The 17,242-nt window shown below is 44.5% G+C and overlaps 1 protein-coding gene across 1 annotated transcript in view; it reads left to right on the top strand.

The window, feature by feature from the left end:
* The window catches only part of Thbs4 (thrombospondin 4), a 53,403-nt gene extending 38,614 nt beyond the window's left edge, over nt 1-14,789 (top strand). The window contains exons 11-22 of the mRNA XM_027927676.2: nt 2,036-2,140; nt 2,401-2,508; nt 2,976-3,135; nt 4,497-4,615; nt 5,520-5,572; nt 8,129-8,322; nt 9,280-9,458; nt 10,020-10,068; nt 10,156-10,352; nt 10,964-11,136; nt 14,037-14,176; nt 14,708-14,789. Of these exons, the coding sequence (XP_027783477.2) occupies nt 2,036-2,140; nt 2,401-2,508; nt 2,976-3,135; nt 4,497-4,615; nt 5,520-5,572; nt 8,129-8,322; nt 9,280-9,458; nt 10,020-10,068; nt 10,156-10,352; nt 10,964-11,136; nt 14,037-14,176; nt 14,708-14,769 (1,539 nt within the window). The 3' untranslated portion in view covers nt 14,770-14,789. The remainder of the gene's footprint in view (nt 1-2,035; nt 2,141-2,400; nt 2,509-2,975; nt 3,136-4,496; nt 4,616-5,519; nt 5,573-8,128; nt 8,323-9,279; nt 9,459-10,019; nt 10,069-10,155; nt 10,353-10,963; nt 11,137-14,036; nt 14,177-14,707) is intronic.
* The last annotated feature ends 2,453 nt before the right edge of the window (nt 14,790-17,242 follow it).

Genomic DNA, 17,242 nt, shown 5'->3' with positions numbered 1-17,242 from the left:
GTTGGGCATGTTTATTACCAAAAAAAAAAAGTCACTGGGTAGCAAGTGTATCTCTGTGTTTAAGTCCTTATTTTCTGTGAACAAATTGATGACGCCCCTGGGATGGTGGGTGATGGGCTCTTAATATGTTTTGAATTTGTAATAAGGCACAACGACAGATGGTAAAGGATTAATAAACTTGGTGTGACTGCTAAAATAATTTAATCTGCCAGAAAAATGGCTCATTAAAAATGTATTTGTTCCTAGAGGAAATTTTTCCTCATTAAAGTGAGTCAAGGACCATACCCCATGGCTAAACTCTCCAGGCCTTCCAAAGGCATTTTGCTGAAGCAATCGAGCAGGGATTGCTGAGCTCTGGGAGGATTTCTTTGGAATCTGGCCTTCTCAATCTCTGGCTGCAAAGGGAGAGAGCAGATGATAAGACAGGCAGGCTGCCGCTCAGGAAACCACTGCTCCCAAAGCACCTTATTTTGATTAGAGAGGCCAGGAAATTTCACATTTGCTCTGCAAAGTGTGTTTCCCGTTGGCCCAGACTTTCTCCCTCAGATTCTTTCCCTGCTGTGTCTTTATGCCACGGGTACATTTTTCCTCTCCCTGCATTTCTGGTTCTGTCGTTTTTTATGGCCCCCTTTTCCCCCTCTTCCTTCCAATGTCCTGCCTATTCCTCCCCAGGGCAGCCCAACCTGCTCCATCTCATATCCAGGACCCTTCTGGAAAGGTTTCCTTTCTCCTCGGTGTATTGTCATCCTCTAACTCGGCCTCCTCAGATGTAGATGAGCAGAAGAACAACTCAAAACATGCACATGAACCACGTATAAATGGCAAAACTCACTGGAATGGGACAGACTTAAGGTCACATTTCCCAGCTCTGAGCAAGGCACTGAGCTAGGCTGAGCCTACCTGGCTCTTCTGTGGAAAAAGAATGACGACCTTGCAACATTATTGTAAAGATAGGAGAATGTGTTCCTGAAGAGTTGGCTACAGAACAGCTGTTAACCTCACCCTCGTTCTGCTGAAGGTGAAGGCTTACCCTCACCCTTAGTGGCAGCAGGATCCTCAGGTACACATCTCCAGGCAGATAGAGACATCGACCCAGCACTGTGCCTGTGGGAACCTTCTGCTAAAAGTAAGGGGTGTAAAAAGAGATAAGTACCTTGGAAGGTTCCCCCTTTGGTAGAAATTGATCCGGAAGACAAATTCAGAGATAAGACTGTGATTCGAGAATGATAAGGAAAATGCCACAGGAACCACTCCACCCAATCATTTATTTTCAGGAGAAGAATAATTTGGACATTCACATGAAAAATGTTGGGACCATAATTCAAAATTACAAATGCAGATCCCTTTAAACCAGAAATTCCATGCTGTGAAACTAGTATGCACACACAAAATGACTAATGGGCCAGAATTTTTGGCAGCATTGTTAGCAACAGGAGAGACGTTAGAAGCCTGATACCCACCAGTGGAAAACTAGTTGAATTAATTGAGGTGCATCCAGACAATCATAGGTGTGATATGTCTGCAGCCATCAAAAAGAATGGCATGAATCTACATGGAACACTATGGAAAGAGCTCTAAGATAGAATGGGGAGTTGTTTTTTTTTTTTAAAAAGCCAAGGTGTAGAACAGGTGTGTGTGTGTGTGTGTGTGTGTGTGTGTGTGTGTGTGTGTAGATGTACAAACAATGATACACACACAATTTTGCAAAAAGACAAAATGAGAGAAAGACACTGGCTTGTCTGTACACAGATTCTCTGACAGTGTAACATAAGAATGGATTCCTTTGATTGCCTGAGCCATGGGAACAGGAGCAGAAGGATAGTTTTTAGCATCGATTTCCCTTTGTGTCTTTTGAATTTTGAACCATTAGACTATCCAAATGCAATTAAATAGTTTTAAAATCTCATCTAATCAAAGCTGCTAGACTTCAGGCCCTTCCCCTGGGGATGCTCATACAGGAGCAGAGGCCCTATTGGCTTCCCGCCTCCTGGCCAGGCTCAGCTTCCCAGGCCTCCAATGGGCTTTCCTTTCACAGTGCGGAGTCGGGTGGGCTGGTGATGGCTATGTCTGTGGAAAGGATGTGGACATCGACAGTTACCCTGATGAAGAACTGCCATGCTCTGCCAGGAACTGCAAGAAGGTAAGATGGAGAAGCAAGAGAAACACACACACACACACACACACACACACAAAAGTACAGACTTTGACTTTACAAAACCACATCTTATGTGGGGGAAACATTCTGCAGGTCCCATTTAAAATTGCATTTTTAAAGTAGTTGCATCTCAAATGAAGCAAAACAGCCACCAACAATAAAGTCAGCTACACTTGGTCTTGAGATCATAGCTGGTTTTCAATGTAAGACAAGTAGGATGTCACTCTGAGCTGTTTCCTCCTTAGGACAACTGCAAGTATGTGCCAAACTCTGGCCAGGAAGATGCAGACAGAGATGGCATTGGAGATGCTTGTGATGAGGATGCTGATGGAGATGGGATCCTGAATGAACAGGTACCAGTTTTGTGGGGAGGACCCATGAACTACCACATGATGCCAAATGCCAGGGATGATGGAAGAGAGCCCCATCAACTATTTATATTGATCATCCCAAATATTAGTTGCCACTCTGTCCCCATAGCACTGAAACTTTTTTTTTGGTATTAGGGATTGAACCCAGGGGCACTTGACCATTGAGCCACATCCCTGCATTTTATTTAGAGACAAGGTCTCACTGAGTTGCTTAGTGCTTCACTTTTGCTGAGGCTGACTTTGAACTTGCGATCCTCCTGCCTCAGCCTCCTGAGCCACTGGGATTACAGGCATGCACCACCATGACCAGCAGCACTGCAACTTTTTATTTCATAAGATTCGCAAATGTTTAAAAAATAAAATTAATAGACTTGGGCCACCTCTCCTTCCAGTGGGGGGAGTGAATTTAGTGAAAGTCTGAGTAAGTGTCCCCTCGTCCCATCTTTTAGGATAACTGTGTCTTGACTCACAATGTGGACCAAAGGAACAGCGATAAAGATATCTTTGGGGATGCCTGTGACAACTGCCGGACAGTCTTAAATAATGACCAGAAAGATACTGACGGGGACGGAAAAGGAGACGCTTGTGATGATGACATGGATGGAGATGGTGGGTTTGCTTTGCTCTGTCATTTATTTGGGATTCATTTGTCCTTTTGTCCTTGTCCTCTCTCAAGAGTAGGAATAGAATTGCTGACTCAGGGCCTCCCACGCTGATGGTTCACTGCAGCCTGGAGGCCCAGGGCTGGCTTGTCTCTTTAGGAGACTCCACAACCCATGCCCCTGTTTAATAACTGTGGATGTTTCTGGAACTCTATGTCATTGCTAGGAACTTAATAAAAACCCCTTCCAGCAGGGTCATGTCAGGGCTGTGTCCTGTAGGGCATCCACCTTCCCCAGTTGTACTTTCCTCACCACCTTTCTCCACCTGGAAATGGAGAATTGAGCTTTGAGCAGATTCACAGACGAGACCCTCTGAGGCACACTTCTGAGACCCAGGCCCCTCAGGGAAATATGGCCATCCCCTGCCTATTCTGGGTCGGGCTCTGGAAGCAGGGTGGCTATACTGCACAGCTCTGGGAACCCCCCTACAGGAACTTTGTGTGAGGTCCATGTAAGAGGCCCCTCCTAGACCTAGTCAGCTGTGGAACTTCATGAGACTTGAGGGAGGTCATCTGATTCTGTATGACTCCCATGGCATAGAGATGACGAGCACTGAAGGATAGCGTGGGATCTGGTAGTTTCTGGAAAACATATCAAAACACAGAGCACTGGGAGAAAACCCTTTAGAAATACCACCCACTCCAAACACACATATATGCATGCACACACACAGACACAGAATATCTATACCTCCCTAAAGCATGACCTCATCTTCTATGAGCCCAGCTGATGCCCCTGACCCAGTGGTGCACTGGCAAACCAGCTCAATAAAAAAAAAAAAAAAAGAAAGCCCCAATTCGTCAATTTCTGCAATGTTACTTCTCCCATTATCGATTTTAAACTACCAATATGATGTCATTCAATGCAAAATTGGCACAAGAGGGACTCAGTGGGCCTGACTCCAGCACATTTCTGTCCAGAACCCTGCATCCAAGTCATAACTCGAACACCCATCAGGTCCTCCCTCTCAGGGTCAGCCCAACCAGCCATCATGCCCCCCACGTCTTTAGGACAAATCCCAAATCAGTGGATAAATGCCTCTAAGAGCTATTCCTTTTTATGTCTCCCAGAATCCTTCCTTTGAAATGACTTTACAAAACCACATCTCATGTGGGGGAAACATTCTGCAGGTCCCATTTAAAATTGCATTTAAAATGAAATTTTAAATGGGACCTTCAGATAACTGCTGAAAAGGGTAGTGACTGTGACAATGACCATGGGCCTGACCTCTATATCACCTAGAAGTCAGTGTGTCACATTCCCTTCTGTCATGTTCCCCTGAACCAAGGTAGCATTCTTTTCTTGCAGGAATAAAAAACATTTTGGACAACTGCCCCAGAGTTCCCAATCGTGATCAGAGGGACAAGGATGGTGATGGTGTGGGGGACACTTGTGATAGCTGTCCTGATGTCAGCAACCCTAACCAGGTTAGTAGGCTTCAGGGTAATTCAAACTGTAGGCTGAACTGTCTTAGGCAAAGACTCATCCTAGACCAATGTCCAGAGGAACACAGCAGAGCCCATTGGCCGGCTCCTACCTGTTGCCACTTATGTAACAGAGGACAGGTGGAGAAATGACACATATTAGGCTTGAAGATGTTGGCACGAGCACTACAAGAGTCTGGATGGGGTCTTCTGAGGCCTTCGGGATAAGTCTCACAGCTGAAGAGCACTGCTGATGTTAGTAACTTGAGCTTAATGATGCCCCAAATAACTTTTTTCTGCTAAAAGGAAAATGGAACGTGGAAGTTAACCATTGAGAGCCTAATCATGTATCCCTTTAGTCCCCAGATCCCTGCACAGCCTATGTATGGACATTTCAGATTAAGTTCAGTCAGTGACGTGTCGAGTTTCCCTTTACACACCCCCTCCCTGTCTGGATAATTGGGCATGATGTGTCATTTGTTTCTGGAGCCCTTCAAGAGGGGAGTCATTGTTGTCCTCGGTGACTCACCATTTTGACTCCATTCCAAAATACGGAAGCAAAGCAAAGTCAATTTGCTTTGTCCTCATGCCTATGGCTGGCTCCCTTCCAACTCATGCCAGAGCTCTGCATCTCCACCTGCCACCATACTAGCCGGGCACCCTTTCCCAATCAGCTCATCTGGTGTGTAGGCAGCCCATCCATGCAGCTTGATATTTTAGAAGGCTTTTTTGAAAATTCAGCATTGTGCCTACACCAATATGGTGTTGTCCTTTTGCAGTTTTGTACCGTCTTAGCTCCAGAGAAATAATTCCTGAAATCCAGTGATGATGGATGAGATCTGCCTTCTCTAGAACATTCTGTACATGCAGGCCCAGGGATAAATAACACATTCTGTTCTCTTTGCAGTCTGACGTGGATAATGATTTGGTTGGGGACTCCTGTGACACCAATCAGGACAGGTATGGCCTATGTCCCACTTCAGAGAGGCAGATGCAAAAATCTGGAGTTTTAATTTTCGGAGCTTTGTTGATAGCAGGCTTTGGGATATGTCTAGATATATTCTGGATCTCTCTGGGGCTGCTGTTGGGACAGCTCTGTCTCCAGTCAGGGCCACCATTCCTCTCTGGAAATTCTGTGTAGGAGATGGCAATGGTAGAATAGGCCACTGGACACTCCAGCAAGGAAGCTCTATGGTAGGAGAGGCACAGTGGTACCATGCCCTACAGACAGGTTCTAGAGTGTGACAGCCAGACCTGAGTCACCGTTCTTTCTCTTATAATCTGGTTAATCTTAAATTAGTTACCTAATCTCTCTGTGCCTCAGTTTCTCCTCTGTACAGTGGGGATGACAGTAGACCTAGCTCATAGGATTTTTGGGAAGATTAAGTTAATTCATAAGAAGTGCTTAGCATGATTTCTGTTGTAAATCTAACATTCTGGTTATATTCTTTCAATTCGGGAAAACTCCACCATCATCCCAACATAGATGTCAGTTTGCTGAGGGGTCACTATTATTTCATTGTATTTCACATTTTTCCATTTAGTTTCTCTTATTTGAGTTAAATTTGTTCTGTGCAAGAAAATTTGGCCAACCCTCCTAGCCCAACACAGTGGAGTCCCACATTAAGACCAGGGCTGGCTGGAGATGTAGCTGTGATAGAGTCCTTGCTTAGCATGCTCAAGGGCCTAGGTTCCATCCCCAGCACTGCAATTGGAAAAAAAAAAAAAGATGTAGGAGCATCAGAAACACAGCCATGTGCCACTCATCTCTGGAGATACCTGCTATCCAAGGCTCTAACCCCTGCACTCCTTGGGGAACTCATAGAGAGGCACTCAGAACCAGAGTAAAGAGGGCAAGGATGCTATAAGGCAAAGCAGCAAGAGACTCAGCTTCTCTCTAGTACCTGGATCACAGATTGCGCTGCAGACTCAGTTCTCCATCCACATCTTGCTCAAAGACAGCTCCCTCAGTATTTTCCGTGTCCTCATTGCTGAGCACATGCAAAGTTGAGTGATTTGAACATATTCTTCAGTCTCTTGGGGTCTCAATTTCTTTATCTGAAAAGTATAAATAATTAATCACATTGTTACAGGTAATGGTGAAAATTCAAGATCTGGTAGGTAAGACTCCCAGTCCAGTACTGGCTCTCAGTCCATATGTAGAAAATGGTGGCTGTTACTCTTGGTATCACAGTATGGGAGGGGCGAGTCAGGAAGGGAGTCTGACATCAGAATCTCTTGGTTTCAGAGTGGAAGGTGGGACTGGCAACCTGACAGCCCCCCTAAATGATGTATATCAAGAATGTTCCCTGTTACAGGTCATCCTGTACTCGGATTACCATCTAATTTCTAAAATATGCTATTCCACCAGCCTCTAGAAATTTGCCTAAAACAAATGACTCATTCTGCCACATTTTAATTCCCACAAATGTGAACCTTGAGGGAGAGGACAGGAACTGCTTGTTTTTTTTGCATACAAATGTTCAGGGCTCTATAGAATAGTTGTTGCTAATGGGAATAGCTCAATGGTATGTTTAAAAAAGCAGCCCGAGAGCATGCACAGGAATTCTACCAGTTGAGCCAGTCTTCGGTTTGTCCAGGTTGGACTGACTTCTGTTGCCCCTGGAGCCATCTGGAATGACTGGTCCCTGGCTTCTCTCCCATGTGATGTAGGGGTAGTTCCTTGCCAATGGGAGGCCACAAAAGGAACAGGGTAAAAGGAGAATCTGCTCTGATCTGAAGCAGCCACGGGAGGTGTCAAGAGACTCAGGGGAACCTCTGGGAGACAGTGCAGACTCATCCTCCCATGGCTATTCAGCCTGGAAAGAGAAAAGTGGTGGGCTGAGAGTAAGAACCCTGAGAAGTCCTGGGCCCACCTCTCGGGAAGGGGCAGCTGTATTCTCTGCCAATCTCCCCATGGCATTCAGGTCGGAATTCTCATTGTGTCCACGGCCAGGGATTATAAAAGGTAATAAACAGAACACACTGTAGGATTCTTTCACAGGCACTTAGCAAGTGCTTTCTCATATATTAAAATTGAATTGTGCAAAATTCTGATCATTGACTCACGTACTCTTCATAACAATCCTAGGAAGTAGGGACCGTTACCATCCCCACCTTACAGATGAGGACACGGAACCACAGACGTGGAGTATCATGTGCGAGGTCTCCTGCTGGTCAGGATGGTTGGGCCAGGACTCTCTCTGGAGCTGGCTGGCACCACAGCCTCTCATTCTGTGCCCTTCACATGTCCTCAGAGTCAGGGATCATCTAACAGTCCCCAGGCACCGAGAGGAGCCTCTGGTCACAAATCACAGAAACAGACTCTTATCTTCAGTAGGAAATGGCTGTCTTGTTTTAAAAGGCTAAAGAAGTGGAAAATTGTCTCTGCAGCCCATAAGGCCGCCTCATCAAAGGAATCGAACTAGCAGGTTTGATAAAACCCAAGGCTGTTAAAATCCCCCAACCCAGACTCTCCTTCCTGTCCCCTGCTGAACTGAAATCCTTTCTCCACAGTGATGGAGATGGCCACCAGGACAGCACAGACAACTGCCCCACGGTCATCAACAGTGCCCAGCTGGACACTGATAAGGATGGAATTGGGGATGAGTGTGATGACGACGATGACAATGATGGCATCCCGGACCTGATGCCCCCAGGACCAGACAACTGCCGGCTGGTCCCTAACCCAGCCCAGGAGGATAGCAACAGTAAGCAGGCCCAGCCCAGGTTGCCTGAGACCCCCTCTGGCCAGGCACACTGCCCCTCTCAGAGCACTGAGGACTCAGATCCTCTGCTTTCTTGCCTCCCAGTAACGGCTGCGTCAAACCCAGCTCCTCTGCACACTCTGTGTGGATGGTAGACATCTGGTAGACAATGGTCTCCAACTCAGAGCTGATCACTTTGCAGCTTCTGGGCCACCCTAGGATGCAATCATACAGAGCAGGGCCACAGCCATGTGCTCAGCTCCATCCTCCAGAGACTGGGAGAGTGGCTACATTGTCCTTCCTCCTTCCAGTCACTGGGGGACCCAGAAAAGGAGCCAGAGAGAAGGGCACAACAGAAAAGGATGGGCTGGGTTCACAAACTCAGACACCTGCAGGGGCCAGGCATTGACATGTGTGCGCCAAGTCAGATAGGAGTTGACAGGGAGCGGTGGGGATTAAGGTAACTAGAGGCCTTATCCCCAGCTATGCAAATTCAAATGTCATTTCAGTTGAATGAAATTCACTTGTAGCCAAATTCAGCTGAGGGACCAACCAGAATTTATAAGATTCTGGTGACAGTAATTTCCCTGCTTTTTGCACATTATAACCCAGAAAATGTTGTAGACATTTGCTTACATAAGATGAGGCTATGAGCCACCAGTTGGTAAACCCAGCCATATATCATAAAAACTTCCTGGGGATACAGTGAAGGGCAACTGTTAACATTGACCTTACAAGAAACTCTGGGTGTCACCTGAGGGCTGGTCTGATTGCCCATCAGTAGGGTCCAGGTTGAAGCCTAGGACCAACCCCAAGGTTCCTCTCCTGACACTGGTGAATCATAGCCCTGGAGGTGAGATCTTGGGCTCGTCTTCTGTCCCCTGTCCAGCCCCTTTCTCTGCTGAGGGTGGTAAGTATGGGCGTTGTTGAGCTCCTGTCCCCTTTCTTCACCCCACTCAGGTGATGGGGTGGGAGACATCTGTGAGACTGACTTTGACCAGGACCAGGTCATCGATCGGATCGATGTCTGCCCTGAGAATGCAGAAATCACCCTGACGGACTTCAGAGCCTACCAGACCGTGGTTCTGGATCCTGAAGGGGATGCCCAGATCGACCCCAACTGGGTGGTCCTGAACCAGGTGAGTGTATCCGAGTTGGCAAGAGCTCAGCTTTGTCTCTTTTAATAGTGGCAGGTGACATTTAGAGGTGCTGATTAAGAACAGGAAGCTGTTCACGTGTTCCTCCTCATAGTCCTGAGACAAAGTCCTTTCATCGTGCCCATTTTATAGATGATAAAATTGAGTCTTCTAAAGCCTTGAAGACTGCTCAGGGTAGCTCTGCAGTGAGTGGCTGAGATGGCTGGAACTGGAACTCGACCAATCATGCTCCTGATCCAATAATCAGCCTCCTACTGTTCTCCTCGTTGCATAGCTGAAAAAGGAAGACACACAGAGATTTAGTAGACATTTCAGAGTCACAGAGCAAACCATATTAGAAATATATGTTCCCCAATTAAGGGGAGTCTGCTTAAGTGACAATCTTAGAAAAATTATTTCTATTTAAATTTAAATTTCTATTTAAAACCTTTAATGGAAGTCACACATCACCAGCCTGCCACTCATGGCACCCAAGGATCTGGGCCCCCAGGTTTATTTGGTCCACTTTGAGATCGCTCTGAACTTCCTCAACTCTTTCTACAGGGCATGGAGATTGTGCAGACCATGAACAGTGATCCTGGGCTGGCAGTGGGTATGTCTGGGGCCTCAATTTGCTCTCCTGTAGAATTCTGCCAGCTGGCAATGTATCTGTTTGTCTAATCACATCCGATCTCTACAGGGTACACAGCTTTCAACGGAGTTGACTTCGAAGGGACCTTCCATGTAAACACCCAGACCGATGATGACTATGCAGGCTTTATCTTTGGTTACCAAGATAGCTCCAGCTTCTACGTGGTCATGTGGAAACAGACAGAGCAGACATACTGGCAAGCCACGCCCTTCCGAGCTGTTGCGGAACCTGGCATCCAGCTCAAGGTAATGGTGGTCAAAGCCTTTCATCTCCCCTTCTTCTGGGCCCTTTGCCCTCCCTTTAAATCCCAAGTTCTCCCAAACGGCATGTAGATAATCTTAGAAATGGATACTTTGATGACAATGACATAGTCAGGATGAGAGCTGACCCAGAGACTCCCTTCCTGCCTGTATGCCAACTGCATTCAGATCTCTGGGTGACCGTCATGGGAACATGAGCCTACGTGGGGTCAGAGAGATTGGGAAGGTCTGGAGTGCATCTTCAGGCATCCTGTGTTGGAAACCGGCTAAGGTGTTTGGTCAGTAGGGCCAGCTGTGTACAGAAGGTCTGGTGGGCTATCTCCAGACATTTGGGGGGAGCCCTCATGGGGCCAATGTGGGAAAGCAATGGACTTATCATAGAAAAAGTGTGGAATGAGCAGTACAGTATTGTTCCCTGCTTAGTACCAAGGGGCTGGGGTCACCTCAGAAGAAAGAACACTTAAGTATCTGTTTTTGTACAAGTCCAAGACCATCTGACTGTAACCAGAATTCAATACCATGTCATCACCTCAGGTCTAGACAGGAAAGATGGTCTGTGTGTCCTCTTCTAACACCCTCCTCCTGTCCTTGTCCAGGCTGTAAAGTCTAAGACGGGCCCAGGGGAACATCTCCGAAACTCCCTGTGGCACACAGGGGACACCAGTGACCAGGTCAGGCTGCTGTGGAAGGACTCCAGGAACGTGGGCTGGAAGGACAAGGTGTCCTATCGCTGGTTCCTTCAGCACAGGCCCCAGGTGGGGTACATCAGGTAGGTGAGGGCCCCTTCTCCTACCCTGGTATACTCCATTCTGCACCCCAGAGCCTTTGCTTCCCCAAGTGGTCCTGATCTGGGATCATCCTCGAGGATTTGCCAGGATTTCCACGACTTCAGACCAGGACACCCAGAAGAGAGGTGGGAGGAAGACACATAGGCTCAGACTGACACATAGCAGGAGCTTCTGGGGGAGGCATTGGGGGACCCATGCAAATGGATGGTGGTGCCCTTCTGCTGTGCCCTTAGCAAAGCCTGAGAGTGGATCTGCTGATGGGTGGAGGGAAGGACGTGTGGCTGAGACGCCTGCACACGCTGTGCCCTGAGACTCCTCTGGGCCTGTGTGATCACTTAGAATGCAGAGAGTCCCTCATGGTCTGTCTTCACTGCTGGACTGTAAACTCCAGGAGGACAGCACCTGTGTCTTTTGATCTCTGTCTCCCCAGTGCCTAGCGTGACACCTGGTATGTACCATGTATGGTACAAACCGTTCATCATGTAAGCAGTGTGATCTGCTTTTATTTTTTTAAGGCATCTTTTTATTTTTAAATATTTTAGAACATATTTCCTAAGTACAAGTGAAAACCATAATATGCTTATCAAATCAGAAAATATACTAATGATACAACACGATTATATAATCAGCAACATAAATTCAAATACCATCAATCATCTTGTTAATATTCTATATGATTTTTGTATGTTTGTGGCCTAAGATGTAATATTAGTATGCATTCCAATAGTTGTCATAGCTCTATTGTCTCCTTTGTTTCTTTTATTCTAAGCCATTTATGTGATTTTTTTTAATGTTTAGATTCATAAATGATAGATGTAGAAAGATCAGTTAGGAAAGTGAGTAAAGCGAGTAATCTATCTAGTGACAGGCAGAATAAAGACCCCAAAGGGTATATAAATTCTAATCCTTATACTCTCTTCATACTGTGCCTTAGATTGCAAAATAAACTCTGCAAATATGATGTGGAACTTGGAATGTAGAGATTAACCTGGATAATTCTAGTGGTCAGACTCAATTATACAGATCGTTGAAGAGACTTTTCTTGGATGTGATCAGAAAAAGATACCTGAGGATAGAAGACATGATAGCCAGGAAATAGAGCTCTTCTCACCAGGGACAAAATATAATCCCCAATGACACAACCCCAGTGTCTCACCTGTGGCCACACCCCCACCTGCCTACAGTTATCACCTAGTTAATCCATATCAATGGATTAATCCATTGATTAGGTTAAACCTCACATAATCTAGTCATTTTACTTCTGAAGATTTTTCATTGTTTCACAATGAGCTTTTGGGGGATACCTCATATCTAATATTTAATATCTAAATCATAACAAGTAGGGTACTGCTGTAACAAATCCCCCAAAACATGAAAGTGGCTTTGGAACTGTGTAATGGGTATGCCCTATTTCTTTATAGGACTGTTTTTTTTTTTTTTTTTTTTAACTAGTCTCAGGAGTTACAATGGCCTACATCTTTGAAATCTAGACAATATACTTATTTTAGTTTTCATACTTGCAGATCAACACCCATGTCAGCTTACATAGTACCTTTAGGAACTAGTATAGATTGCATTCTCCTAAACAGGTCAGGAAAGCAACTTAGAAGGAAAAAGAAGCTTATCTGGACTAATTCATTGTGTTCTCCTCTATGATATTATGTCTAATGGGCTCTGTTTGCCTCACAATAAGGAAGCGCACAGCCTTTCATGTTCTCAGCCTTGTTAAGACCAACATCCTTTTTTTAAGACAAATATGTTGAAATACCCCTTCTTCTATCCCAAAATGAAATCATAGGAAATATAACCTACCTACACATATTATTTTATGAAAGTCAATCTGAGCTCTAACAATAGAGAAATAATTAATAAATTAATATACAATTTTGTTGTATATTACTTTATTAATAATTAATAAAGTAATATACAACAAAATAATGTAAATGCTTGGGCACAATCATACCAGAAGACAAAATGAAATAGAGAGTAGCATCCATACCTAGAATCACTGTGAAACTGACATTTTAATACAGACTGATGGTTCAGTGACAAATTATATTACAATGGTATTGCCAAAGGTGATGTGAAGTTGTAAAATGGTAAAACTCAATTTTCAACCAAAACAAAGTACTTAGTAGTTTCCCAATTTACCCTGGAGACTTCAGCTAACATTAAAATCTGTCTAAAATATACGTGATGTAGACAAGTAAAAGGGAATTAAGTTCTAGGCCCCAGTTGTTACAAACAGGCCGTTATCCTTCTGTGTGTCTGGAGAAACACTCTAAAAGCACACAGGATCAGGACCAATTTTGACTAGTCTCTCCAGGCATTTTAAGCCATCCAGTGTCCCTAACTTCTGCCACTCAATGCCACCATAACAACCAAAAATGCCCTGCAGGTTTCTGAACTTCTAAGTAGAGAATGCTGTCGCCTATTGTGAATTGTGGCTCTGGGAGTCTGTGCGTGATATCCAGTAGAACTGAGGAAGAGCAGAAGTTCTAAGCATCTGTCCAAACAAGGTCACTCATAAGATGTAGCCACAGGGCCTTTCTCCCAGGATGTCAGGCTATATCTTTTTAACTTATCATCAAATACCTATCAAATTTACTGTGTCCCAGCATTGTATTGGGTTTTTTGAAAGACCATTGAAAATTGTCCCTGTACAATCTCCCTGCTGCTGGCTGGGAAGACATAGATACACAGGTCCTGCCCTCAAGGAGCTTCCAGTCTAATAGGGAAAGGAGACCAGCTACAGCACAGTCCAGGTCAGCGGGAAATGAGTGTCAAAGAGAATAAAGGCAGGTGTATGAATAAGCTCCTCATGGGCACTTCACCCTGCCTTGGGCTTCATGGAGACCTGTTCTGCCTGCGTTGTCTGCAGGGTGCGATTTTATGAAGGCTCAGAGTTGGTGGCTGATTCTGGGGTCACCATAGACACTACCATGCGTGGGGGCCGACTTGGAGTTTTTTGCTTCTCTCAAGAAAACATCATCTGGTCCAACCTCAAGTATCGCTGCAATGGTAACGTACATTCTGCTACTGCACAATGTTATTACTAGAATTAATCAGACAGTGCCACCATATTTTTATAGCATACTTTCTTCTCTAAAGCCCAAAGCTCATGCTACATGCTCATTAAAATCTGATAGCCCCTGTGTAACAGAAGTCAGAAGTGGATCTCATTTTTCCGATTTTATAAATTTGAAAATTGAGATCCATCTAATTTAACGGCATGGTTTAGGTTTGGGGTTCAGTGAGAAATTCAGATTCAATTTACAGACAGCCTTAATTTTCATATGGCTCAAACATAATCACAGACTCAAAAGCCACTCTGCCTGCTAATTTTCTTCAGGGCTATGAATGAGCGTTACTGGGCTTTCAGCCAACAATTTGCAAAGCAGCCTGAAGTAGAAAATGGCTGCCGGGGTCTGTGGGGCCTCTTGGGCAAGCTGAGAGCGCCCCCTACAGGAGTCCTGACTGACATGCAAAACGGATCTGGATTCCAGGTGGAAAGGCTCCAAATTAACCATCCTTCACCCATTGTTTTTGCAGATACCATCCCGGAGGACTTCCAGGAGTTTCAAACCCAGATTTTTGATCGCTTGGATAATTAAACAGAGGAAGCAACCTGTAACTGCTTTTCCAAATGCTAAAACTATATATTTTTTAATTTCCTATAAATTTCTTTGTATTTACTGTGGCTTTCTTTTACAGCCCAAATATATCAGAACTTTTTATATGAATGTAGAAATAAAGGAGAAGACATCATTTCTAATAACAATGCTACTCAGGCATTGCTTACATGTGGCTCAGTTTGATGGCAAATGGTGTTCTCTGAGGGTTCCACATTGATCTTGCAGGATGATATGTTCTCCTCAGGCCCCGTAGTCTGTGAAACTGAGCATGTGCATGAATCAGAAGGTCATGGCAAAGGGTCTCATCTGGGTCACCCCAATCAGCTTCACCCAAAAGACCTAACAGTTCTTTGTATACCTTAAGCAGCCTCCTCAGTCTAGGTAGGGAGGTCCAGAAATACCTGTCTAGGGGCACCTTTCCAATTAAAATTTTTTATGACCAGCCCTAGGACAGATTTGCCCAATTCCTTCAGATCCTCTCCCCTCACCTCACGCACACCTTCCACAGACTTCTATCATTAATACAATTCTTACGCTTATTTGTATATTTGGCTCCCCCTAGTGGACTGTAAATTTATTGAAAATAATTATGTCTTACGTTGTCCCCCTAGTACCTGATGTGTAATAGATATCCAATAAATGTTTGCTGAATGAATACCTCCTAAGTAATCAGGACAATAGTGCATGAATGGGTCATATAAGCCCTCCTAAGACTCAAAAAGCTGCTCACAGCCATGTTCTGTGCTAGTACTATTAATTATACGTATAGGCAGAAATTTACCTAATCTGTACACCTACCTTTCTTACTTTCCAGTTTAAATCAAGGAACCAGGAAAATTTTATAAATGCCCTAGAAATTTAGTTCCAAAGAATATTGCTATGTAGTAATATATTCTTTTATTCCAGAATTCCCCAAATAACTTAAACCATAAATAAAGGATTAAACACTCTTACCACATTTTACCGTGATTTTGGTAGTCAGAAAATACAATGGAGCATCCCAATATGAGACATGGAGAACTTCCAGGCATCCTCCTTAAGTATAAAGCTGAGTTGTGTGTGTTGCCTTGTAATTCAGAACGTCTGATCTCCTGCATCATCTCCAATGGGTAAAGAGAACTCATGCCTGTCCACCAGTCGTGAGCACTGATGACTAGTCTCTTGGGACCAGTGACCTCTAGGTCACATTCTGCCACAGCTACTTTTCAGTCTATGGCTGAAATGTCCACATTTACAAATCTTTCCCAATTCCAAAACCCAGGGAAGAGAAGTATATTCATTTGGTTGTTCTCCATCTTCCCTGTTTTCCTCACTGTATATATTTATTGAAAGGTCATTTCCTGAGCTCCTAGTTCTTCCAAGAGCCCTCCGACTCTCTTGGCTCTCCACTCACTATATGGTACAGGTAGGCTATACCATAACTTACAGATATTTTAATGTCCTTTCCCTGGAACTGGACCTCTTGGCACTTTACTAGACAGTCAGTCTCTCTCTCTCTCTCTCTCTCTCTCTCTCTCTCTCTCTCTCTCTCTCTCGGAGGGTGGGGAGGGGTACCAGGAATTAAACTAAGGGGCACTTGACCACCGAGCCACATCCCCCAGCCCTATTTTGTATTTTATTTAGAGACAGGGTCTTACTGATTTGCTTAGACTTTGAACTTGCCATCCTCCTGTCTTAACCTCCTGAGAGGCTGGGATTACAGGCATGTGCCACCACACCTGGCTACAGTGCCACCACACCTAGCTACAGATCTTCTTTTTAAAAAATATTTTTTTACTAGTTGTTGATGGACCTTTATTTCATTTACTTATTTATATGTGATGCTGAGCATTGAACCCAGTGCCTCACACATGCTAGGCAAGCACTCTATCACAGAGCCACAAGCTAAGCCCCAGATCATCTTCTTGAGGAATATTCATTCTGATCACTGAAGCACATCAATTTCTATACACAAAAATATACTAACTCAGGAGGAAAGTATGTTGGTTGATTGGATCTGGTTGGGATTCTGAGCTTAATTCATATAGTATCCTGGTCTGATTTCAGTGAGCCTGGTTCCTTATCAGAAGTGTTCAATGACTCCCATATTCTCCTGTGTGCCCTGAGGCTGATGGAAAGAGGAGGCATCCCACTCCTGTCCCAATATAATCTCCCTGCTTGGCTGTACAGTATGTCCACAGGAAATGGGCTCTCAAACTTAATCACTACTTTTTTGTCTAATCGTGCTAGGTCCATGAGCCCAACAGGAGATCTAGAATATAATTCCACCACTTATGGAGCTTACTGCATTGTTGGGAAAGATTTATATATGCAAAACAATCAGAACAAATAGAAGCAATTACTAACTATTCAACTTTTTTGGAATTTGGGGAGCTAGTTGTTTAACTATAGATAGTTTGAAAACGGACATTTTTGGAGTATTTACACCACAGAAATTAGCAACCCCTACAAA

Source organism: Marmota flaviventris, chromosome 5 (assembly GCF_047511675.1).
Source record: "Marmota flaviventris isolate mMarFla1 chromosome 5, mMarFla1.hap1, whole genome shotgun sequence".
NCBI classification, from domain to species: domain Eukaryota; kingdom Metazoa; phylum Chordata; class Mammalia; order Rodentia; family Sciuridae; genus Marmota; species Marmota flaviventris.
This window is presented reverse-complemented; position numbering and strand designations above follow the sequence as displayed.